Source organism: Dasypus novemcinctus, chromosome 8, assembly GCF_030445035.2.
Source record: "Dasypus novemcinctus isolate mDasNov1 chromosome 8, mDasNov1.1.hap2, whole genome shotgun sequence".
NCBI classification, from domain to species: domain Eukaryota; kingdom Metazoa; phylum Chordata; class Mammalia; order Cingulata; family Dasypodidae; genus Dasypus; species Dasypus novemcinctus.
Window position 1 is genome coordinate 78,265,426 of NC_080680.1, and position 26,494 is coordinate 78,291,919.

The 26,494-nt window shown below is 37.4% G+C and overlaps 1 protein-coding gene across 1 annotated transcript in view; it reads left to right on the forward strand.

The window, feature by feature from the left end:
- UBE2R2 (ubiquitin conjugating enzyme E2 R2) overlaps positions 1–26,494 on the forward strand; it is a 135,569-nt gene that overhangs the window by 81,662 nt on the left and 27,413 nt on the right. Inside the window, exons 2-3 of the mRNA XM_004478197.4 lie at positions 6,178–6,264; positions 25,537–25,634. Of these exons, the coding sequence (XP_004478254.1) occupies positions 6,178–6,264; positions 25,537–25,634 (185 nt within the window). The remainder of the gene's footprint in view (positions 1–6,177; positions 6,265–25,536; positions 25,635–26,494) is intronic.

Consider the following 26,494-nt stretch of genomic DNA (forward strand, 5'->3'; position numbering starts at 1 on the left):
ACATTTTTAGACTCCACTATTTTGTTGATGTTTTACTATATTTTAAAGGTATGTAGGTTGATCTACTAAATTTAAAATTACTAAGTTTTTTGTATAATGTTTTCTAGGATTCTGAATTTATATAGATATAGCCACAGGAAAATGAGTTTTACCTAGGCACTTTGCTCTCTCTTTCTCATATTTGTTTAGTAGAGGTTTTTGGCCATTATCCCTTAAGTCATTTATAGGAAAGTTTTATAAAAACTGGTTATTGTACTGCTTTATCATTTGTAAGGTTTATGTATATATATCATTTGATTGGGATATTTTATTCAGTATTTCAAAGTGCAGTGTTAGCATTTTTATTTCAAATTCAATTGTTCATTGCAAATGTGTAGAAATAGTTATTTTTTTATATTGGCATTGTATCCTGCAACCTTGCTGAATTCACTTATTAGTTCAAGGAGCTATTTTTGTAGATTCTTTGGTATTTTCTACACAGACAGTATGTGAGCTACAAATAGACAGTTTTATTTCTTCATTTTCAATCTGTATGCCTTTTTTTCCCCCCTTCTCCTGCTTTATTGCGTTGGCTAGGAGGACTCCATTTGACATTAAATGAAAGTGGTAAGAGTGGATGTCTTTACCTTATTCCAATAAGTGAGGATCTTTTACCATTAGATATGTTTGTGGTAGGATATGTTTTTTCAAGGAATTTGTCTTTTTTATCGAATGTGTTGAACTTATGAATACAAAGCTATTCCTAATATTCCTTTCTTATTCTTTTAATATTGTAGATTCTATAGTCATGCTCCCTCTTTTCTTCCTGATATTGCATCTTTTTTTTTCCTCTTGGCAGTCTCTCTAGAGGCTTATCAGTTTTCTTCATCTTTTCAAAGAGAACCAGCTTTTTGTTTTATCAATTTCTCAGTTTCCCTTTTTAAATTTCATTGATCTCTGCTTTGATCTTAATTCTGTTCCTACTGCTTCCTTTTGGTTTAATTTCTTCTTTTTGTAGTTTCTTAAGTGAAGCTTACATTACTGATTTTTTTTTAAGGTACTTGGGAGGCAGGCACTCAACCACTGAGCTATACTCACTCCCATCATCTTTTCTAATACGAGCTTTCATGCTAAAAATTTCCCTCTTAGCACTACTTTAGGTGTACCTCAAAATTTTTCATTTCATTCAATTAAAAATATTTTCTGATTAACATGTGACTTCCCCTTTAAGCCATGAGTTATTTAGAAATATTTAATTTTAAAATGTGTGTCTTTCTGTTACTGCTTTCTAGTTTAATTCAGGTGCATCCAGAGAACATGCGTTGTATGATTTCAATTTTTAAAAACTTCTTGCTATTTATTTTATGTCCCAGAATATGGTCTCTCTTGGTGAATGCTCCATGTTATCCATGAAAAGTATATATATATATGCTTGCTGTTATTGGGTGGTGTATTCTGTAAAAGTCAGTTAGATCAGTTTGGTTGATTATGTTAATCAGGTCTTCTATATCCTTATTGGTCTTCTGTTTATTTTTACTATTCTTGAGAAAGGAGTGATGAATCTTCAACTATGATTGTGGATTTTTCTGTTTTTTCTTTCAGTTATATCATTTTGTATTCTGAAGCTCTCTTATTAGGTGCTGTAAGTTTATCGAACAACTTCTACCACCTTCTGTAAGAGCTTCTGACACCAACTCTAAAGCATATCAAAGGCTGCAGTAAATCAATTCAATTCTGGCTCTAACCATAAAGAGTTAAGCTAGACACCACAAGTTAAGGATAGTCCTATATAAGATTGTCCTTCAGGCATCAGTTGCAAGTTCAGGGGCCCAGGCTACCTTTATGTTTGACCTACTAGCTACAAATTCAGAGGTTTCCACCACTATCTTTGGCTCAGTAATGTGCTAGAATTACTCTCAGAGCTCATTGAATGCTCTAAATTTAGGATTATAGTTTTATTATAGTAAAAGGGTACAAATGAGAAGAAGTTGAAAGAAGAGGTGAAGTCTGGGAAGATCTGAAATCCCAATTTCCCTGTCCTCTCCACATGGTGTCAGAATGTCACCCTCCCTACATAGATGTATCTTTTTTTTTTAAACAAATCAATTTTATTGGTATATTTTAATAAAGGATACAATTCATCCAAATTCCATCAGTGGTATTTGGTATAATCCCCAGTTGTGCATTCATCACTTCAGTCATTATTAGAACATTTTCATTATTTCAATAATAATAAACAAAAAAAACCACATGAAAATCACAGGTGTATCTTGTCAATCTTGGAAGCTTCACAGGAGTGTCCACTGTCTGAATTTATATGGGGTTCCATTACATAGTCATGATTGATACAGTTAGTGTCCTTGGGTTGATCTCAATTTGCAAGCCCGGTTCCCCTCCCAGAGGTCAAGAAGTTGGGCTGATAAGGTGTGGCTCAAGCTCCAGCCCCCTAATCACCTGGTTGGTTTTCTAGGTTGGCTTGGGCCTACCCTGAAGAAGGAAAGAAAGTCCTATTTACAGGTTGTTTCTCTAGGAACTGGGGACACAGATGAGCCAAGTTTTCTTTTATTACAGGTGCATACACATTTTTATCATTATGAAATTACCTTTATCCCTGTTAGTATTCCTTGTTATAAAGACTGCTTTAAAGGTCTGATATTCATATAGACACTAGTTTCTTTCCTTGTCTTTCATTTCTTTTCCTTCCTTTTTTTTTTTTTTAAGAGGTGCCTGGGATTGAATCCCAGACCTCATACATGGGAAACAGGGTGCTTAACTACTGAGCTACATCTGCTCCCCCTTCCTTTCTTTTATTGGTGAAATTATGAACTTTATTTGGATTTTTCCAATAATATCTGCTTTTTAAAAAATTGAGATGTAATTTACATATAAAATTCATCCTTTCAGGGGTTTTTAGTATAAAGATTGTATAGCTGTTACCACTGTCTAATACCAGACAATTTCATCACCCTGGAAATAACCTCTGTATCTAGCAGTCACTCTCCATTCCTCCTCCCTCCACTAATGTTCTTTATTATATCAGGATCCAATCCAGGATACCATATTGCATGTCTTCTTAGTTTCTTCTAATCTTTGATGGTTTCTCCATCTCTACTTGTTTTTCACGACCTTTAGTATTTTGAAGAGAACTGGTCTAATATTTTGTATAATGTCCCTCAGTTTGGACTTATTTGATATGTTTTTTGATTATTAGACTGGAGTTATGGGCTTTTGGGGGAAAGAACATTGTAGAAATGAGATGCCTTTCATACCACAACAGGGAAGTCATGATGTAAACTTGACTTAGTGCTGGTAGGGGTTAACCTTGGTCACTTGGTTTAGGTGGTGTCTGTCAGGTTTCTCTGTGGTATAGTTACTATTTCTTCCTTTCCATACACTTAACTCTTTTTTTTTTTTTTTCAAAGATTTATTTATTTATTTATTTTTCTCCCCTCCCCCCCTCCCACCCCAGTTGTCTGTTCTCGGTGTCCATTTGCTGTGTCTTCTTTGTCTGCTTTTGTTGTCAGTTGCACGGGCATCTGTGTTTCTTTTTTCGTTGCGTCATCTTGTCGTGTCAGCTCTCTGTGTGGGCGGTGCCACTCCTAGGCAGGCTGCACTTTCTTCCACGCTGGGTGGCTCTCCTTACGGGGCGCACTCCTTTGTGTGTGGGGCTCCCCTGCGTGGCACAGCACTCCCTGTGCACATCAGCACTGTGCATGGGCCAGCTCCACACGGGTTAAGGAGGCACGGGGTTTGAACCACGGACCTCCCATGTGGTAGACGGACGCCCTAACCATTGGGCCAAGTCCGCTGCTTACACTTAACTTTTTTTTTGCCCTTTTGTTTCTCGTCTTTTTTTCTGGGACTTCCATTGTGCATATGTTGGTATGCTTCAAGGTATTACCCAGGTCTCAGAGACTGTTAATTTTTCTTAAGTGGTTTTTTTGGTTTGTTTGTTTGGTCAATAGACTGAATAATCTCATTTGACCTATCTTGAAGTTCACTGATGCTTTTGTCCAGTCACATCTGCTGTTGAGCTCCTTTTGTGAATTTTTAATTTTAGTTATTATACTTTGTAACTCCAGGATTTCTGTGTGGTTTTTTAAATAATGTCTGTCTCTTTATTGATATTCTCCCTTTGGTGAGACATTGTTCTCATATTTTCTTTAGTTCTTAGCCATGGTTGTCTTTTGTTCTTTGACCATACTTTAAATTGCTGATTTAAAGTCTTTTGTCTAATAAGTTCAACATCTGGGCTTCCTCAGAGACAGTTTATATTGATTATTTATTTCTTCTGTGTATGGACCATGTTTTCTTGTTTCTTTGTATGTCTTAGAATGTTTTTTTTTGTTGAAAGCTAGACATTTTATTTTATTTTTTTAAAGCTACACATTTTAGATAATATAATGTGGCAACTCTTTCCCTTCTTCCCAGGGTTTGTTGTTATTGTTCTTGGTTGTAGTAGTAGTTATTGTTTGTTTTAGTGACTTTTCTAAACTATTTCTATAGTAGTCTTTCTTCTTGGCATGTGCGGTCACTGAAGTATCTGCTCAGTTGCTTAGTGGTCAGGTATTAATTCAACAGAGATTTCCCCCTAGGTAAAGCCAGTGAGTCTCCAGAACTTTGCCAAGGGGCTCAGTGTGTGTTGGGACATACTTTGAATATTCAGCCAGGCAGATGAGAACTCTACCATTGCTTTCACTTCCTGCTTGCTTAACTCCTCAAGGTCAGCAAGAGGTCCTACCCCTAGGTCCTCAAATCTTTCCTGGGAATGTGCATGGCCCTACAGATGCGTCTCGTCTTCTAGATTCTGAGGTATATATCAGAGCTTTTATCAACCCTTATGGACATCTCATACACCAGCTTTTCCTTTTTTTTTTTTTTTGGTTATTCTTTTGTTTGACCTGTTACTGCCTTAGGCTACTGTGAAGTTAAATAATTGTTTTAGTTTTGGAAAAACACCCCCAGGAAAAATGCTTTTTGTACTGAGCAAGCTCCAAAATAGGTCAGATATAAAAGGCATTGCAAGTAGGGTCTTACTAGGAAACTACCAGACGTGTCATATATGACGGAAGAAGCTCCAACTCTGCTCTGTCTCTGCCAGTGGCTGCCATGCTCTAAGTTTTCGCTGTGAATAGGAGCTGTTTTAAGACTCCTGAGAATCTGGAGAGCAGTAATGGGACTAGAGCAAGTTAAAACACCACAAAGCTTGCTATTTTTTGAGGTTTAGCCATTTTTCTTGAATACATTTCCCCGATTGCTACAAGTCTGGTTACTTTCAGAGTTGAAAACGTTGATTCTGACTAATTTTTTTGCCAGTTTTCTCAATGGCTTTTATGGCAGAGAGAATTTTCTGAGGTTCTTCATCTGCTATTTCCACTGATATCCTTAACTCATTTACTCCTTGTCCTCTAAGCCCCTTTCTCCCTTCTTTTTACTGGTACTGTTAAATGGTCCTCTTTTTTCTGAATTTTTTCATATTTGAAATACGGAATACTGCCAAGGACATTCCCTACAGCAATATTTATAATAGCAAAAGAATGAGAAACAACCCAGTTACCCAAAAGTGAATAGTTTTTAAAATGGTTCGTCCATAATAGCTATATAATGGAACATTATGTGGATACTAACAGTTATATATTTGAGAATATTTTATGACATGGGAAAATGTCCATGATATGAATAGGTGAAAGAAAGTAGAATATAGTAGTTTCAAATTTTTGAAAATAGGTTTTATAAAGAAGTAAGTATATGTAAGCACTGAAAATCCTATTGGAGGGAACTACATCAAAATATTAGTGTTTATTATTTCTGGGTGATTGAGTGATTGTTAAATTATGTGATTATCTTTGTTCCATATTTCTTCCCATAAGATTGTAGTAATCATTCTTGTTACAAAACAAAAAAGCAGTACTGACGCATACCTGTGCATAGTGCTAGTATTTCACTCAGATGAGTTAAATAAAAAATTATATAGCTGTTGAGTTTTGGTGATTTAATATATCGCCTTATAAATATTTGGAGAGATTCTGTAAGAACATGCTAACCCTGGCATTGGGGATAACAAAATATGTATGAGCTACTTTAATTCAAGAGTCTACTCTAAAGAAAGAAGCTTTGTTTTACTGGGGTGTATTGGGGTTAATTATTAGATAGATTAGTCTCATAAATTTATTAGCATTTCATTTTTTTTCTTTCCAGGCCCATATTAAATTTCCTATTGACTACCCGTATTCACCACCTACCTTCAGATTCTTGACCAAAATGTGGCACCCCAACATTTATGAGGTAAGAGATGTCTATCAGAAATTTCTCTGAAGATTTATTTTTCAGTGTATAACTTTAAAAGAGCTTCAGTAGCTCAGCATACTGTGATAGATAATGATGTAGCCTTAGAAAAATAATCATGGTTTTTCGCTTTTACTTAGCAGCCTCTGGTTTAGTTGTTAAAAATTGAGAGTTGTTTAATAAGACCCAGTGTATATTCTACATAATTTAAGATTGAGGCTTTAAACACATGCAGCTCAGTACTAAGATTATAATGCATATGTGTTAACACTTGCATATTTAAAACTTAGTAGGAAGTCATACAAATTTATTGTACCTATCCTCTGACTTACAGCAAGGGTCACCTGTGGCTTTGATCAGAGATTCAGCTTTTTGGGGGGATATATCCCACTCCATTTGGACTGGCCTCCTTTCAGGAGTTGCTGCTGAGCAATTGAGAGAGCCTCTTTTGTAATAAATCCAAGGTGAGGTTCTTCTACTGGACAAGTCCACCTACCCAGGGGAAACGTTTGTAGTTTTGTTCGGGAAGCATGCCTAGTTTTGGGCTAATCCATAAGTACCATAAGTATGCTAGAATAAGCATTATATTTCTCAGAATGATATGTTACGACAGGACCTGGTAAAATGTCCTTTGAGGCCACTTTTTACCATTCTGTAATCTTTTTCATTATAATATGGCTCTGTAGTGGCTCCATTTTATTGTTGCAGGGGCTGAGTATTAAAATTGATCTCAATATTTGCAGCTTTAGTCATTTATTCCTTTTTTTATTTTATTGGAATATTGCATATTGGAAAGCACCATTGTTCCAGAAACACATTATTTAGCCTTATAAACACTTCTGGTAGAGCAGGTGTAGCTCAGTGGTTGAGCTCCTGCTTTGCATGTATGAGGTCCCTGGTTCAATCCCCGGAACCTCCAAATAAAAAAAAAAGAAAGAAAAAAAAGCACTTTGCAGCTTGATCATTTTTCACAATCTGCTTGTTCTGTAAAGCATTATCTTCATTTATTTTTCCTTTTTAAAACAGTACAAGCAGGTGCTAAAAAGGTGATTTGTCATTTTCTTTCCAGAAGTAAGCTCCTAGAATATTGTTTTCTTTAGTATTTGAATAAATATAACGAATACCCTACACTGTTCTGCTTAACAAAGTTATCGCTCTGTTTTAGGAGAAAGTTTATAGAAATAATTAACTGTTTCATAAATTAAAAACAGTACACATAAAAGTATTTTTGTATTCCTGTCCGTATAATAATTAAAGGTTCTTCCCTTTAAAACTATGCAGTATACATTTAGATAGCAAGAGAAAAGTTGAGCTAGGAAATTAAACTCCCCTTTTCACTATTCCAATAAAATAATGCACGCTTGTCCAGTAAATATAGTTATTTTTCCTTTTGTAAGTGTTTTGTTTTTAAAGAAGTAATAAATCATTGTTAGGAATTGAAATAGAAGTCCTAAGAGCACTCATTTCACAAAGTTCATTTACCTTTGCTGCACTTCTGGAGGCTTTCAGAGCTGAACTTTTTGAGGGCTTTTTAAAATTATTTATTTTTATAAGAGGTACTGGAGCTGGGGATTGAATCCAGGACCTTGTACGTGGGAAGCTGGCACTCAACCACTGAGCCACATTGACTTCCCTGAGTTGGTTTTTGTTTGTTTGTTTGCTTGTTTTTTGTTTCATTTTTAGGAGGTACCGGGGACAGACTTGGGATCTCCCATGTGGGAAGCAGGTGTCAACCGCTTGAGTCACAGCTGCTCCCTGAGAGCCCATTTTAATATTTGTGATTCTAGAGATCTGGGGCCCATGGTTCTTGGCCAAAGGAATGCTCCTGAGAGTTGCTTTGTACTTAGCTACCTGTGTTGTCACCTATGCTAGAAACAAAAAGAAACAAAATGGTTCAAACCCAAGGCCTCCTTGACCCATGTGAAGCTGGCCCACGTGCAGTGCTGATGCGTGCAGGGAGTGCCATGCCACGCAGGGGTGTCCCCTGTGTAGGGGAGACCCACATGCAAAGAGTGCATCCTGTAAGGAGAGCTGCCCTGCGCCTAAAAGGCGCAGCCCGCCCAGAAATTGTGCTGCACACACGGAGAGCTGACGCAGCAAGATGACGCAACAAAAACGAGACACAGATTCTGGGTACCGCTGACAAGAATACAAGCAGACACAAGAACAGACGGCTAATGGACACAGAGAGCAAACAACTGGGGGGGAAGGGGAGAGAAATAAATAAAAAATAAATTGTAAAAAAACCCAAATATTTATTTTATTTCTCTCCCCTTCCCCCCCCACCCCCATTGTCTGCTCTCTGTGTACGTTCGCCGTCTGTTCTTCTGTGTTCGCTTGCATTCTCAGTAGCACCGGGAATTTGTGTCTCTTTTTGTTGTGTCATCTTGCTGCGTCAGTGCTCCATGTGTGCAACGCCACTCCTGGGTGGGCTGTGCTTTTTAGTGCAGGGTGGCTCAATGCGGGGCGCACTCCTTTTATGTGGGGCTCCCCTACACAGGGGACACTCCTACATGGAGCCTACATGGAGAACACCCCTGTGTGGCCTGGCACTCCTTGCACATGGCAGCGCTACGCATGGGCCAGCTCACCACACAGGCCAGGAGACTCTGGATTTGAACCCTGGACTTCTGTATGGTAGGCGGGCACTCTACTAGTTGAGCCATGTCCGCTTCCCATCCTATCTTAAAGTGAGTTAAGCATACATGCTTTCTTTACTACTAACTTCACAGCTCTGGCAACTCAGCTAAAATCTGTGTTTTTGTATTTAACATTTTATGAGTTGTAGTTCTAGTTCTATTTTATGAATTATATTTCTAGAAAACGTTATGGGACTTTACTTCAAAAAAATTATTAAGATTTTAGATGGTTTACAGGGAGTTATTTCTGCACGGTGCTTACAGATAAATGATACCATGAAATAAGGTGTATTTTAAGCTACTTACTTGGTAAGTACCCCAGATGATAATATTTTGCATTTCATTTAAGCTTTTTAAATTGGAGAGTGCCAGTTTGACTACTATTCCACTAGAATTAGGGCATAGTATTTAAAAATGTTAGTGTTTTGTTTTTAATGATGATTAAAAATAGACTTTACTGCTGTAATATGCTTTTCCTAAGACATGTCAAATAACCTATATAATGAGAACTTTTAAAGAACCTTCACTGTGTTAAAGAATTTGCCAAGTCTGTAGAACCATTGCTTTTAGGAATAGTAAAATTTAGGCTAGATGGTAAATGGACCTAATGTCACATATTTTGTGATCCTTGTAATTCTTTAGATAAATGATAGGCTATTAGGAGTAAAATGGAAGAGACTATAATCACCTTCTCAAATACTTTGAAAGAACTGGATGTATCAAAAAATCCTGATAAATAAAGCCTTGAAATTATAAATTATATCTTTTTCTGTGGTTCCTCCGTTGACATCCACATTATGGTTTTTCTTTTTTTTTTTAAGATTTATTTTTAATTTATTTCTCTCCCCCCCCCCTCAGTTGTCTGCTCCCTGTGTCCATTCGCTGTGTGTTCTGTGACTGCTTCTATCCTTAAACCAGCGGCATGGGAATCTGTGTATCTTTTTGTAGCGTCATCTTGCTGTGTCAGCTCTCTGTGTGTGCCATTCTTGGGCAGGCTCCATTTTCTTTTGCGCTGGGCGGCTCTACTTATGGGGCGCACTCCTTGCGCGTGGGGCTCCCCTGCGCGTTGGGCTCCCCTGCCTGGCATGGCACTCCTTGCGCGCATCAGCGCTGCACATGGGCCAGCTCCACACGGATCAAGGAGGCCCAGGGTTTGAATCGCGGACCTCCCATGTGGTAGACGGACACCCTATCCTTTGGGCCAAGTCTGCTTCCCACATTATGGTTTTTCTGTGTTCAGTATACATTACTGTATTCACTGGGGGTATAATTTGACTGGAAGCATATTTAAATCCTTGACCTAGCAAGATGTTTTATAATAAGAGTTCATTTGTTAAAAGTAAAATTATTTTTAGGTAGTAAAGCAAATGGCAGCACAGCTGGTTCTGTATCATTTCCTTTGATAATGTAACATATTTTTCCTATTTGATTAAATTATTAAAGTTAAAAAAATTTTTTTTAACTGTTTAATGGAATTATCTCTTAGAGCTTCTATGGTAGTTCTTTGATTTCTCTGAGAATTTAATGGTCATTTAAACCAGGAATCAAATAATGAAGCCAAAGAAATCACATTAGAAATGAATACATAGACTTTCATAATATTAAGTTCTCTATGATCTTTCAAGACTAGGACAGGATGCTTAAGTTCATTATTCTTAATCTCATTTCATTTAAACTTTAAATACAGATTTTTTAAATAATAAAAAATTCAGAATAGTTTTCATTCACATGTTTTGCTTTCATTATCTAGGTCCTATAGACACCCTAAAATATTATTAGATTTCCTTAAAAATAAACTTTATTTTGAAGAGTTGCAGAAATAGTACAGAAAGTTCCTATATTCCCTGGGCCTACCTTCCTTTAATGTTAACGTTGTATACTTAGATAGTACATTTATCAAAACTAAGACATTACCTTTGTTAGGATATTGTTAACTAAACTGCAGACTTCATTTGGAATAGGGGATTTAAGATATATGTTGTTTATAGCTACTTTCTATTCCTGTGGGTGCACCAAACCCTGCTCCTGTATTGTAGTAGTAAATTACTTGCAACAAGCTTGAACTCAGTGATCTTACCTCCTCACATAAAGGTGCTAGGTGCTATATTAAGGTTTTGTTATGTATTATCAGTTTTTTAAAATGTCCATTTAATGGAATATTTATTATGCCAAACCATAGTTTTAAATTTTACATTATTTTACTCAGTGATCATTCAGGACATTGAATTTGGATTTAAAGCTTGAAAAATTTATTTTATTTTATTTTATTTTTTTAATTTTTAGGAGGTACTGGAGATTGAACCCAGCACCTCATACATGGAACGCAGACACTCAATCTTTGAGCTATATCCACTGTCCAAAGAAAGTTGGCTTTTCTCTGATTATTTTTAGGAGGTACAGGGGATCAAACCTGGGACGTCGTACATGGGAAGCAGGTACTCAACTCCTGGAGCTACATCCTCTCCCCTAAAGGATTCTTCAGTGAACATGAATGTTTTCTTACCAGCTAGTCAGAAATGTCTAACCTTGTATTTTTAAAATTTTGCTTTAGCTACCAGCATTGACATAAATAACAACTTCTTGGTACCTAGTAAAATATATTTGTTTTATTTTTATCTTCATTAATTGATTTGAAAAATATTCCTTATTTCTAAGACATGGTTGAAAAGTTTTATAGAATGCTCCAGGGTTGATGTAAGTGAAGCAAATGAATTAGGAAGGAAGTCAGTAGAAACTAGAAGATATTTGACTCTGATTTGGTTTTGAAATTTTCCCTAGCAAATGTGATTTATCAATGCACATTTATTAAAGGTTTGAACCCTATGTCATGCTTTTGTTTGGACTTTGGTTTTTGCCTTTTTCCCTATACCTTTTCTTTAAAAAATAAATTGCTCTGTGAGGATATACGTACCTCAAGAATTACTTCTAAATATGTTAGCCACCATTCAGAATATAGTAATGTTTAGGTCACTAAATAACTATTTTTTAGAACTGGGCTCTGGTTTGTAATTGGGACAAGCAGGATTTTATGTATGTTTATATAATTATATTCATGGATTTGCAGACCTTTTGCTTTCTTTCTAACTTTATGGTATGGGGAAGAAGTTTATCTGGTAGTGGTGTGCCCACACTGGCTGCATGTCAGGATCATGTAGAAAAGAATTCTGGAGATGCTCGTTCATTTGGATTTGGATAAGGCCTAAGCTAGATATCCTTCATTTTAGAATTAGTATTCTGGAGACTTGGGATTTCCCATCTTTTAATAATGTCTTTCCTATGTACAGTTTTGTTCATGTCATTCTCCTACTTATAATTTTCACTTATATGCATATTAAATTCTGAACCAAGTAATCTATTATTCTGGTTTAAATTTTGTGCTCTGTTCTTCAGGAAGAATAAGGGTTCCCCCAAAGATGTTTACATTCTAATCCCTAGAACCTGTGAATATGTTAGGTCACATGCCAGATGTGATTAAACTTGTTGCTCATCAACTGACATTAAAATAAGGAGATTTTTCTGGATTATCTGGGGAGTCCAGTTTAATCTCAAGGGTTCTTAACAGAGGAAGAGGGAGGCAAAAAAGGAGAGTGATAGGAGATGTGACTTCCAAAGAAAGGCATAGAGACTTTCCTTGCTTTTGCAAATAAGAGGAAGAGGCCACAAGCAAAGTCTTTAGAAGCTAGAAAGGGCAAGGAAGTGAAGACTGGTGCCTTCATTTTAGCCTAGTGAGAACTGTATCATACTTTGAACTACGGAACTGTATACAGTATTGGTATTTATTAAAATTTCATTGAAATTGTTCCATTGTTTCAATACCTCTAAGTGTTTGCTATATGAAATGAATGTATGCATGTATGTACATTTATGTGTGTATAAATTGGGGTGGTACACCTAAGATTTATGAAAAAGTTTTTTTTTGCTTTAGCCATTTTTTAATGCAAAGATTGTTTTTGCATAATTGTATTCACATTTAAAGAAAACACTTGATGATACACCTTTCATGTATCTAATATTGTTGTAGGAGTTGTAGATGTAAACACAAATGTCATAGAATTTCAAAGGAGAAAGAGGTCAAAGAAGGATTCTTAAGGAGAAGTAGGACCTGGATAAAAATTGAGTAAGGAATGGCATAGCATTTCAGGTTAGGAAGAAGAGAGTTTAGAATTCTTTGGCAGGCTTGGGAAAGTAGCCAGTAGACCAAAAGCGTTCATGTTGTATGGAGCATTGGAAAATTAGGTGAGAAAGCTTGTTGATAAGCATTGATTACGACATCATTAATTCATCAATAATGTATAACTATCATGTGGCAGGTACTTAATTAGTTGGAGAGGAGAAGGTCCCTCCCTAAGAAGAGCAATCAAGAAAGAAAGAACTGCATCTCAGTGCTCCCATTACCAAGTCTGTATTCTTAAAGTGATGGGGAGGACAAGGAGAGAGGTCACGGAAATCCTCACGGAAGAGAGGGAACTCGAATAAGAAATTGCCAATTGAAGGACTGAAATCCTTCAATTTCAGAAAGACGTAATAAAGTGAACAAAAGCCTACGGGCCTTTGTCAAATGCTTTTTCTGCATAAAGCAAGATAATCGTGGTTTTTTCCCTTCACTTACGTTGAGTTTCTTGTGTTGAACCACCCTTACGTACCTGGAATAAATCCCACTTGGTTTTGTTATATAATTTTTTTATTATGCTTTTGGATTCTCTTTGCAAGTATTTTGTTGACAATTTTTGCATCTGTGTTCATTGGAGAGATTGGACTTTTATAGTAGTACCCTTATCTGGCTCTGGTATTAGGGTGATGTTGGCTTCAAAAATGTGTTGGATAGGGAAGCAGATGTGGCTCAAGTGATAAGGCCTCCGCCTACCATATGGGAGGACCCAGGTTTGATTTCTGGGGCCTCCTGGTGAAAAAGTAGAAGAGAAAGCATGGCTGCACAGTGAGCCAGTGCCCACATGGTGAGCTGAGTGCCCGTGCAAGTGAGTCACGCAGCAAGGTGATGCAACAAAAGAGAGATGAAGGAGAGAGTCAAAGTGAAGCACAGTGGAGACCAGGAACTGAGGTGGCGCAATTGACAGGGAACTTCTCTCCACATCAGAGGTCCCTGGATCGAATCCCTCTGAATCCTACAGAGGAAAAAGTGAAGAGAGAAGACCAAAAGAAATAGGTACAGAAGATTACACAGCGAATGGACACAGAGAGCAAAAGCAGCGGGGGTGGGGAGGTGTGTGTGTGTGTGTGTGTGTGTGTGAGAGAGAGATAAATAAGTCTATTTTAAAAATGTATTGGATAATTCTCCCTTCTTTTCAATTTTTTGGAAGAGATTAAACAGGATTGGTATTAATTGTTCTCAAAATGCTTGGTAGAATTCACCTGTGAAGCCTTTTGGTCCTGGACTTTTTTTTTTTTTAAACAATTTGTTGAATTTATCATTCATACATGAACATATATAAGCAATAAGTATATAGTAAAAGTTGTGAATTTACAAAATATGGATGACATCATACAGGACTCCCATATAACATCCCACCACCATCACCAAAAGTGAAACTTTTGTTACAAACTATGAAATAGCATCATCAAAATATTTCTAATATCTATTGTCCATATCTTATATTTGGTGAATTTTTCCCCCAACCCACCCTATTTTTTGTTGTTGTAGATAAGCCACTTTTTTTATATATATAAATTTATTTATTTATTTCTCTCCCCCCGCCCCCACCCGGGTGTCTGTTCTCTGTGTCTATTTGCTGTGTCTTCTTTGTCCTCTTCTGTTGTTGTCAGCGGCACGGGAATCTGTTTCTTTTTGTTGCATCACCTTGTTGTGTCAGCTCTCCGTGTGTTTGGTGCCATTCCTGGGCAGGCTGCACTTTCTTTCGTGCTGGGCGGCTCTCCTCATGGGTGCACTCCTTGTGCGTGGGGCTCCCCTACACGGGGGACACCCCTGCGTGGCACGGCACTCCTTGCGCACGTCAGTACTGCGCATGGGCCCACATATTTTAGTGTACAATCAGTGGCATTTGGTGTATTCAGAGTTGGCGTATTCACCACTTCAATCAATATTTGCGCATTTTCATTACTCAAAACAAACAAAAAAACTCAAACACACAAAAAGACCCATGCCCGTTAGTGCTACTAATAAAAAATCCTGTGATGGACTTTGACCATTTCTATACATTTCTAAACAACAACTTATTACCAATTCTGTATAGATTAAACCTCAGCTTTCTGTTCTCTAATCACATTCTTTTCTCTGGTGAATTATATTCTAGCTATTAACTCCATGAATTTGCTCATTTTTTTTAGTTCTTAATAGAAAAATCATAAAATATTTTTCATGTTTTTCCTGGCTTCACTCAACATAAAATGTCTTCCAGGTTCATCCATGTTGAGATATGCTTCATTATTGCATTTCTTCTTACAGCAGAAAAATATTCCATCATGAGTATATACCATGGTTCTTTATCCATTCATCAGTTTTGTTTTTTTTCTTTTTTTTTAAAGATTTATTTATTTATTTATTTATTTTGTTTTTTTTGGTTTTTTTTGTTTTTTTTTATTGACTTTGTAATAATATTACATTAAAAATATATATGTGAGGTCCCATTCAACCCCACCCCCCCACCCCCCCCTCCCCCCCCAACAACACTCGTTCATTCATCAGTTGATGGATACCTGGGCTGTTCTTATCTTTTGGCAATTGTGAATAATGTTGCTGTGAATATTGGTGAGCAGATGCCTTGTCACTGCTCTCAGTTCTTCTGGGTATATACCTAGTAGTGGTATTGCTGGGTCACATAGTAGACTATATCCAACTTCCTTAGGAACCACTTTCACAGTGGCTGTACTATTCTACATTCCTACCAATAATGAATAAGTGTTCTTATTTCTCCACGTCCTCTGCAACAGTTGCAATTTTCTGGTTTTTTTTTTTTTTTAATGCCATTGAGGTAGGTGTGAAATGATATCTCATGGTAGCTTTGATTTGCATTTCCCTAATATATCCAGTGATGTTGAACGTTTTTGCATGTGTCGTTTTTTTTTTTCCCATTTGTATTTCTTCTTTGGACAAATGTCTATTCAAATCTTTTATCCATTTTTTAATTGGGTTGTTTGTCCTTTTTTTTTAACTATTTTATTGATACATACCAGTAAAGCATGCAGTTCTTCCAAAGTGTACAGTCAGTGGTATTTGTGCGTTGTGCATTCATCACTTCAGTCATTATTAGAGCATTTTCTTTATTTCAATAATAATAATAAAACAGAAAAACAAGCAAACAAGAAAATTCTTCACCTCTCAATCTCTCCACTGTACATTGCTGCTGTTTCTTTTCTACCCAAAGTGTATAAACAATGGCTTTTAGAATGTTGTACATTCGTCATCTCAAAAATTTTAGAACAATTTCATTACTCCAATAAGAAAGACTTCACACCCTTTAGTATTCCTTCCTCAGACCTACATAACAACCAGTTTAATTTTTCTTCACAAACTGATTTATATTTACATTTCATATAATGGAATCACATAATATGCAGTATTCTGTGTCTGATGTCTGCCACACAGCAGAATGTGTTTTTTTTTTTTTTTTTGGTCTGATATTTGCATTTTGTAGTATAAACTTATATTTACTCAGCTTCAAAGAAAAATGGTCTTATGCAGTTCTACTCATATTCATGTTTCACATCATATATTTATATTTCACATAATATATTTAGTTCATAGTAGGGCAGTCATACAGTATTTGTCCTTTTGTGTCTGGCTTGCTTCACCCAACACATCCACCAGGTTCAACCATGTTGTCATGTTTCACAGTTTCATTTCTTCTTATTCCTGCATAATATTCCATTGTGTGTATACTCCACAATTTGTTTATTCATTCATCAGTTGATGGACACCTGGGTTGTTTCCACCTTTTGGCTATTGTGAATAACACTGCAGTGAACATCAGTGTACTATTTGTGTCACTGCTCTCAGTTCTTTTGGGTATATACCTAGCAGTGGTATTGCCTGGTCACATGGCAAATCTATATTCAACTTCCTTAGGAACTGCCCAACTGGTCCTCCACAGTGGCTGTGCTATTCTAAATTCCCACCAACAGTGCATAATCATTCCTATCTCTCCACATCCTTTCCAACATTTACAGTTTTCTGATTTACTGATTATAGCCAGTCTAATAGGTGTAAAATGATGTATCATTGTAGTTTTGATTTGCCTTTCCCTAATTCCTAGTGATGTTGAACATTTTTCACGTGTTTCTTCACCATTTGTATTTCTTCTTTGGACAGCTGTCTTTTCAAGTCTTTCACCCTTTAATTGAATACTTTGATGAAAACAAAGTATTTGTCTTTTTATTGTTGAACTGTAATATCTTTGTATATATCATGGATATTAAACCCTTATTGGACATGTGATTTCCAAATACTTTCTCCCGTTGTGTTGGCTGCCTTTTCACCCTTCTGACAGAGTCTTGTGCAAAAGTGTTTAATTTGGAGGAGGTCACATTTATCTATTTTTCCTTTTGTTTGTATTCTTTGGGTGTGAGGTCCAGGAAAGCACTACCTACTATAAGACCTTTAAGATATTTTTCTTCTAATAGTTTTATGGTCCTGGCTTTTATATTTAGGTCCTATTTTTCTTTTTATGGACATTTTTTTAAATTGCATTTTTTGAAGATACATAGATCACAAAAAAATGTTACATTAAAAAATACGAGAGAGACAGAAGGAGAGGTCCTAGAGAGGCCAGAGGCTTGAATTAGCGGAGCACAGAGGCATAGAAAGAGGCCACCAAGACTTTAGGCCCATAGAGCAGCTCAAAGCAGAAGAAGCCCAGAGGAGAGGCGGAAGATGAGCAGACGGGCATTGTGCCCTGCCATGGGCTTAACCGCCCACAACTGAGGTCTAAGAGCTCCAAGTGTTATCTTTAGATGACACTGCCATGTGCCATATATGTATGGTGGCAAACTGGTGAGACAGCATTTCTTAACGATGTCTTGATTTGGACACTCAGAACTGTAAGCTTTTAACCTAATAAATTCATATTGTAAAAGCCTATGAGGTTCCCACATACCCCACACCCCACACTCCCACCTCCCACATCAGCAGCCTCCATCATTGCAGCACATCCATTGCATTTGGTGAATACAGCTTGGAGCACTGCTGCACTGCAAGGATTTTAGTTCACATTGTAGTTTACACTCTCCTCCAGCACATACAGTGGGTTATGGCAGGATATATAATGTCCAGCATCTGTCCCTGCAGTATCATTTAGGGCAACTCCAAGTCCCAAAAATGCCTCCATATCACATCTCTTGTACCCTCTCCCTACCCTGAGCAACTCCTGTGGCTACAGTCTCCACATCAGTGCTACAATTTCTTCGTTACTAGTCATAATAGTTCAATAGTAGAATATCAGTAAGTCCACTCTAATCCATATTTTATTCCTCCATCCTGTGGACCCTGGGATGATGATGTCTATTCCACCTCTTTATTGAGAGGAGGCTTAGATCCCACATGGTTGTTGGATGGGATTCTCTTTGATCTATTTTTAGTTATTTCTTGTATTAGGAGTGAGATAGGTGTCCTCTTTTATTCTTTTGGTGATATATATCAAGTTCTTCCAGCACCATTTGTTGAAGAGACTGATTTGTCCCGTTAACATGGACTTGGTAGGTTTGTCAAAAACCAGTTGGCTATAGAGGTGAGGATTTATTTCTGTACTCTCAGTTCTGCTCCACTGATCAATGTGTCTATCTCTATGCTAGTACCATGCTGTTTGATCACTGTACTTTGTAATATGTTTCAAGGTGTCAGGCAGTGAAATTCCTCCTGTGTCACTCTTCATTTTTAGGATATTTTTGACTATTCAGGACCCCATTCTCTTCCAAATAAATTTGATAATTGACTTTTCTGTTTCTGTGAAGTAAGCTGTTGGAATTTTGATTGGTATTGCATCAAATCTATAAGTCAAATTGGATAGAATTGACTTGATGTTTAGTATAGTCAGGATAGAATTCATGATGTTTAGTCTTTCAATCAGTGAACATGAAATGTCCTTCCATTTGTTTAGGTCTTCTTGGGTTTCTTTTAGCAATGCCTTGTAGTTTTCTGAATACTGATCCTTTACACTCCCTTCTTAAATTAATTCCTAGGTATTTGAGGGGCTTTTTGCTATTGTAAATGGGATTTTTTTCTTGAGTTACTCCTCAGTTTGCTCATTACTAGTGAATAGAAATGCTGTTGATTTTTTCATGTTGATCTTATATCCTGCTACTTTGCTGAACTCATTTATTAGTTCTAATAGCTTTGTTATAGACATTTTGGAATTTTCTAAATATAGGATCAAGTCACCTGCAAATAGAATTTTACTTCCTCTTTTCCTGTTTGGATGCCTTGTATTTCTTTTTCTTGTCTAATGACTCTAGCTAGAACGTTTAGCAAAATATTGCATAAGAGTGGTGACAGTGGGCATCCTTATCTCATTCCTGATCTTAGAGGAAAGCTTTCAACCTCTGTTGAATATGATGTTGGCTGTGAGTTTTTCGTATATGCCCTTATTATGTTGAGGAACTTTCCTTCTACCTGTCTTCTGAAGTGTTTTTATCAAGAAAGGATGCTGATATGTCTTTTCTGCATCAATCAAGATAATCATGTGTTTTTTCCCCTTAGATTTTTTCATGTGGTGTCATATGGTAACAGATTTTCTGGTACATAACAGGAATAAATCCCACTTGTCATGGTGTATAATTCTTTTAACATATGCTTGGATTCTATTTGCAAGTATTTTGTTGACAATTTTTGCATATATGTTCATTAGAGAAATTGGTCCGTAATTTTCTTGTGTCTTTATATGGCTTTGGTATTAGGGTGACGTTGCCTTCATAAAATGTGTTGGGTAATTTTCCTTTCTCTTCAGTTTTTTGGAAGAGATTAAACAGAATTGGTGTTAATTTTTGAAATGTTTGTTAGATTTCAGCTGTGAAGCCCTCTGGTCCTGGACTTTTCTTCTTGTTGGAAGGTTTTTTAATTGCGACGGTTTGCTCGGTCGGTAGAGGTGGGGTCTGGCTGCGGATGAGGGGTCGGTCCAGCTTTGGACGAGGAGTCGGTCCCGCTTGGGATGAGGGGTTGGTCCCACTTGGGACGAGGGGTCGGTCTCACAGGGGTTGCGTGGTTCAGCTGACGGGGTCGCCCGGCGAAGCCGGCGACGAGGGGGTCGCCCAGAGAAGCAGGCGACGAACTGGGGACAAGGGAGACCAGGCCCTTGTCGGGGGCTCTCAGGACTGGAGGGCGCACGGCAGAAGAACTACCGTGGAGACAAGGTAAACATGCAAGTCCACTTTATTGAGGGAGAGGCAACAGTTTTATAGGGGCTGGGGAAGGCTGATTGGTCGAAGCCACGCCCTGTTCTGATTGGTTGCTGGAGAAAGGTCAGTGGGCGGTACTGGACGGGGGAGGGGTGGTGATTAGGGATTGGCTGTTGCTGTTGCTGGGGGAAGTGGCAGGGTTTAGTGATTGGTGGCTGCTGTTGCTGGGATAGAGGGCAGACTGGAGTTTCCCGCCCACGCCTGGCTGTTACTGCTGTGGGGGCGGGGAGGGAAAAGGGCAGACTGGAATTTTCCGCCCTGCGCCTGCGCAGGGAGAAAGAAGAAGAAGGGTGCCGCCCCACAAGGCATCGTGTAGCGCCATCCGGGAGGAGGGGCGGCCACGGAAGCATGGCTGCTGAGAAGGGGAGACCCGAGGGCACTCTGCGCCCATGCCGAGCTTCCTTCAGGGGTGGCGGTGGGCCCGACCAACCACCCTATTATGGGGGCAGCGGTTTGGAATAGACCTACCGCGGCCGCCGCCCCTCGCCAGGCCAGCAAACCACACTTCAGCCTGAGGGGTGACCGCATTTAATGACTGATTCAGTCTCTTCACTTGTGATTGGTTTGTTGTGTTCCTGGATTTCTTGAGTCAATATAGGTTATTTGTACATTTCTAGGAATTTGTCCATTTCATTGTTGTCTAATTTGTTAGCATACAGTTTCTCGTAATATCCTCATGTTTTCTTTTTGTTTCTGTGGTGCCAGTCTTTATTTTATTTATTTGCATCTTCTCTCTTTTTTCCTTTATCTAGCTAAGGGTTTATTGATTTTATTGATCTTCTCAAAGAACCAGTTTTGGTTTTGTTGATTTTCATTATTTTTGTTCTCAATTTCATTCATTTCTGCTCTGATCTTTGTTATTTCTTTCTGCCTGCTTGCTTTGGGATTGGTTTGCCCTTCTTTTTCAGGTTTCTTCAGTTCAGTTAGGTCTTCGATTTTAGCTCTTTCTTCTTTTTAAATGTAGGCATTAGGGCTATAAGTTTCCCTCTCAGCACTGCCTTTGCTGTATCTCATAAATTTTGATAAGTTGTATTCTCGTTATCATTTGTCTCGAGCTCTTCACTCATTTCTCTTACAATTTCTTCTTTGATTCATTCCATGCATTTGGGAATTTTCCCCTTTCCTGTCTATTATGATTTCCAGCTTCATTCCATTATGGTCTGAGAAGGTGGTTTGTATAATTTGACTTTTTGTATTTATTGAAACCTGCTTTGTGACCTAACCTGGTTTACCCTGGAGGAAGAGCCAGGAGCACTTGAGAAGAATGTATAACCTGCTTATTTGGAATACAACATTCTGCATATGTCTCTTACACCTGGCTCTTTTACCATATTGTTCAGGTTCTCTGGTTCCTTGTTGATCTTCTGTCTAGTTGTATATAATGTTGGGAGTGGTGTGTTGAAGTCTCCAACTGTTATTGCATAGATGTTTCTTTCTCCCTTCATGTTTGCCAGAGTTTGCCTCATTTATTTTGAGGTACCCTAGTTAGGTACCCAAAAATATATTACTGTTATTTCTCCCTGGTGGATTGTCTCTTTTATTAATCTGTAATGGCCTTCTATATCTCTTATAATGTTTTTCCATTGCAGTCTCTTTTGTCCCATATTAATATAGCTACCCCTGCTCTTTTTTGGCTACTGTTTGTGTAGAATATCTTTTTCCAACCTTTCATTTCTAGCCAATTTGTATCCTTGGATCTAAGATAAGTCTCTTGCAGACAACATATGGATGGCTCATATTTTTTTTTTTATCCATTTTGTCGGCCTATAACTTTTTAAAATAAAATTTTGAAGTATTCATTCAAACATGAGCATAAACAATAAGTGTATGGTAAAATTTTTCATTTTACAAAACAAACTTGCATATCATCATACAAGGCTCCCATATATGTCCCCACCACCAACACCTCATATTGTTGTGAAACATTTGTTACAAACTATGAAAGAGCATCATCAAAATATTACTACTAACTATATCCCATATCTTACATTTGGTGTATTTTCCCCCCAGCCTACCCAATTATAAACACCCTGTATTAGTATTATGTATTTGTTATTGTTCAGGAGAAAACATTCTTTATTCTTTCAACCACAGTCCATCACCTGCCACTGGATTCCCTGTGTTATACAATCTCATGATTTGTATAGTCCATTCAAACTGTATACTCAGTGGCTCTCATTTTCTTCACATAGTTGTGCTGTCATCACCTCAGTCAGTTTTAGTATGTTTTCATTACTCTAAAAGGAAAAAATATACCTTTTCATGGGGGAGTTTAATCCATTCACATTCAGTGATACTAATGTAAATGCATTATGTATTTCCACCATTTTATTCTTTGGCTTTCATGTATCATATCTTATTTTTGCCTGTCCTTTTACTCTTTTGGTTATCCTTTCTGATAGTCTTCCCTTCTAAACTCTCCTCCAGACCTCTCTCTCCTGTCTTCCTTTTGACCTGTAGGACTCCCTTTAGTGCTTCCTGCAAGGCTGGATTCTTTTTCACAGACTCTCTTAGTTTCTGTTTATTTATGAATATTTTAAATTTCCCTTCATATTCGAAGGACAGTTTTGTTGGGTGGAAAATTCTTGGAAATTTTTCTATTTCAGTATTCTAATTATATAATACCACTATCTTCTCACCTCCATGGCTTCTCATGAGAAATTCACACTAAGTCTTACTGTGTTTCCTTTGTATGTGATGGTTTGCTTCTCTCCCTTGCTGCTTTCAGAATTTTTCTAGTTCTTTATCTTTGGCATTTGACATTCTGTATAGTATGTTTTGTAGTAGATCTATTCAAATTTATTCTGATTGGAGTACACTGCACTTCTTGGACATGTAAATTCCTTTCTTTCATGAGAGTTGGGAAATTATCAGCTATTATTTCCTCAAATACTCTTTCTGTCCCTATTCCCTTCTTTCTCCTTCTGGAACTCCCATGACATGTATGTTGTTATGCTTCATGATTTCTTTCAAACTCCTGAGCCCCTGTTTAAAATTTTCCGTTCTTTATTTTCTCTGTTCTTCAATTTCAGCTGTTCTGTCTTCTGTATTGCTTATTCTTCTATCTTTTCAAGGCTGCTTTGTATGCCTCTAATGTTTTGTTTTGTTTTGCTCAGTCACTGAGCCACATCAGTTCCCTTCTAATGTGTTTTTGATATCTCCTGTTACTTTCATTCCTAAAAGCTCTGTTTTTCTATTCATGTTTTCATATTCTTCTCTGTGCTCACCCAGTGTCTTTTGATGTCCTTTATCTCTTCAGCCATATTGTCTTTCAGTTCATTGATTTGATTTAGGAGATTTGTATGAATCTGGTTGATTAGTTGTCTCAAATCCTGTGTCTCATTTGGGGCTTTGGTATGTTCATTTGTTTGAACCATTTCTTCCTTTTCCTTAGTATGGCTTGTAATTTTTTGCTGATGTCTAGGCATCTGATTATGATGGTGAGTTTGCTTTGATCTTAATTTCTCTCTCACATAGGGATTTAGTGGTGGGAGGCTGTGTTACTGTCGTTCTTTGATTCTTGCTTCAGTGTTCTAGCTCTTTAGATTGGCCCTGTTTGGTTGCTCAGTTCCAAGCCATGGGCCCTATAATGGGTTGCAGACCTGCTTCAAAGCACCTTAGGGAGGTAGGCTGTATGGGCCTGGCAAGCCTCTTTTATTTGCTTTTATTTTCCCTTGCATGCCCTTCTTTTGTCTGCCAGAAGATGGTGCTCTTCTGCAGACCTTTCAGCTCAAACCCTTGTTGGAATGTGTTCACTCTAACACTGTAACAGTGTGACAGAGAATCCTGCCTCAGGGCTATTCAGGCCTAACTAATCAGATTTTCTCAGAAGCTGTTCTCCAACCTTTGTCGGCAACCCTTTCCTTTTTCCCTTGTATAGGATATAATTCCACTCCCATTTGCATCCTCAACAACCAGTCCTTATCAGTAGGGAGGCTGTTTGAGAGGGGTTGGATCTTTTTAGTCCAATGCCAGCTTCCAAGGTAAACAGTGGCATGGCCCTACCCAGCCTGGAAATGCTCGTGGGACACAGCTGACCAATTTTTTTCACCAAAAGCTGAGTCAGCCTAAGGGTGCATCCCTCTCTCTCCCCTTTCCAGACAAGGTATATCCCTGTGAACCCCCTTCTATAGCCACTGGCCAGTTGTTAGCAAATTAATAGCTGCCTGCCCTGAGGGTGAAGAGATGGGCACTGGCAGTTGCAATAGCAGCCTTTACTCACAGCGTTTTCTCATCCAGATGCTTTTCCTCTCCCCTCTCTCTTCTGGGTGATATCCAGCCTTCCTCTGGTGTTCTAAATCCTAGAACATTGTTTTCCGGGTCATTTCTGCCTGTCTTCTAGTTATTTTTCTGGAAGAGAAGTGATTCCTGTGTCTCTCTAATCCTTCATCTTTCCAGAAGTCAGATTTATGATCTTCAATGCATATAGTTATACTTCCTTATATATATATATATATATATATAAGGAAGTATAACTATATGCATATATGCATATATATATGCATATATATATATATATATTTCTTATCCTCCATTTTAGATGAAGGCTCAAGATAACAGGGACTATATTTTACTCTATTTTGTCTTTTCTACCGAATAGCACCCTGCATTGCATATTGTAGTCAGTCCATCTATGTTTGAGTTAAATTAGATGTATTTGTGGACTAGGTCCTATAATTTATATTTATGAAGCTAAATAGAACCATAGTGGTGATTTTTCCTATTCGTACACTGAGAGTTTTGGTTAAGTTGCTATATGGCATGTTTTTGGTTTAATGTAAGTCAGAGTTATTGAAGCCACTGAATGGTGTTAAAGGTGATTGTAGCATCTTTTTATGCAGATTTTAAAGGAAGGTCAAATTTGTTTTTGTTTCTTTTTATGTCCTTAATATACATGTGTCTGAAAACAAAGGGATATATTTAGTTGCTTCTCAAGACTCTTGAAGTAGCTTGATATATCATGTTTTTCTATTTCCATTTGTAAATGATTAGTTTTTTTGGTTGGTTTTGCTTTTTTGGAAGGATGCTGGTATAGACATGTTTCTTTTCTAAGAACTATAGCTGGGAGAGTAATCAAAATTAATTTTAAAAAGAAGTTTAATTCTTCATTGACTTTGACTTTGATTTTGAAAGTGGAGTGAAAGCAGAATTTTCTCCCCTAAAGATAAGAAAACAAGCTTTCTAGGAATAAAGAAAATTTCAACAGAATTATTACCTCTTTTTGTAAATTCCTTTGTAAGTATTTACTGAATATGATATTTGTATCTCATAGAATGGAGATGTATGCATTTCGATTCTTCACCCGCCTGTAGATGATCCACAGAGTGGAGAACTACCCTCTGAAAGGTGGAATCCTACTCAAAATGTCAGGTAAGGGGTTATATATATGGAACAATCTGTTTTGTTTTTGTTTTTTGTTTTGAGGTACCAGGGATCAGGGATTGAACCTGGACCTCATTTGTGGGAAGCTGGTGCTCAACCACTGAGCCATATCACCTCCTGAGTTGTTTTTTTTTTTTCATTTATTTTGCTTGTTTGTTCGTTTTTTAGGCAGGCACTGGTAGCCAAACCCAAGACCTCCCTTGTGGGAAGCAGGCACTCAACCAGTTGAGCCACATTTGCTCCCTAGTTTCTTTTGCTTTGTTTTGTTTTGTTTTTGTTTGTTTTTTTGAGTGGGCCTTAGAGTCTCCTTGTTTTCTTTGCCCCTAATAAAGTGAGATCAGAAAACTGTCTTGTAATCAGTATAAAGGAATCCTGTCTATCTATATTGGCAATTTTGTCTTTAGCTAGTGCTTTAAGTGGTATGTGTGCATCATTTGAAAGAGTTGTTTTTACTGAGCAAGGCATATGATTCTCATTTCCCTTATGCTCATGTTGGAAGAAATTTTCTAGTCTGAATTCCTCCTTTTACATTTACATGACCTGAGTTCCACTCTGCTTCTTTGAATACCTAGACTTCTGTGTTTGGATTGATTGCATCCTTAAGTTTAGGATTCTTTTTTTTTTTCCCTCTGTTTGCAAAGCAGCATTAAGTCTTTGCAAACTCAAAATTGGCTTTATATACTACTTTTAAAAAGAGTTTTCATTATCTGTTGGGGTTTTTTGTTTTATATGTATCTGTGTGTGAATGTTTCTTCTGATAATTTGGAGGACTTGTATTTTTCTTACGATTTCCTTTAAATATATATCTCCCTATCAGTTGATCTATCTAGATAACTATAATCATCTCT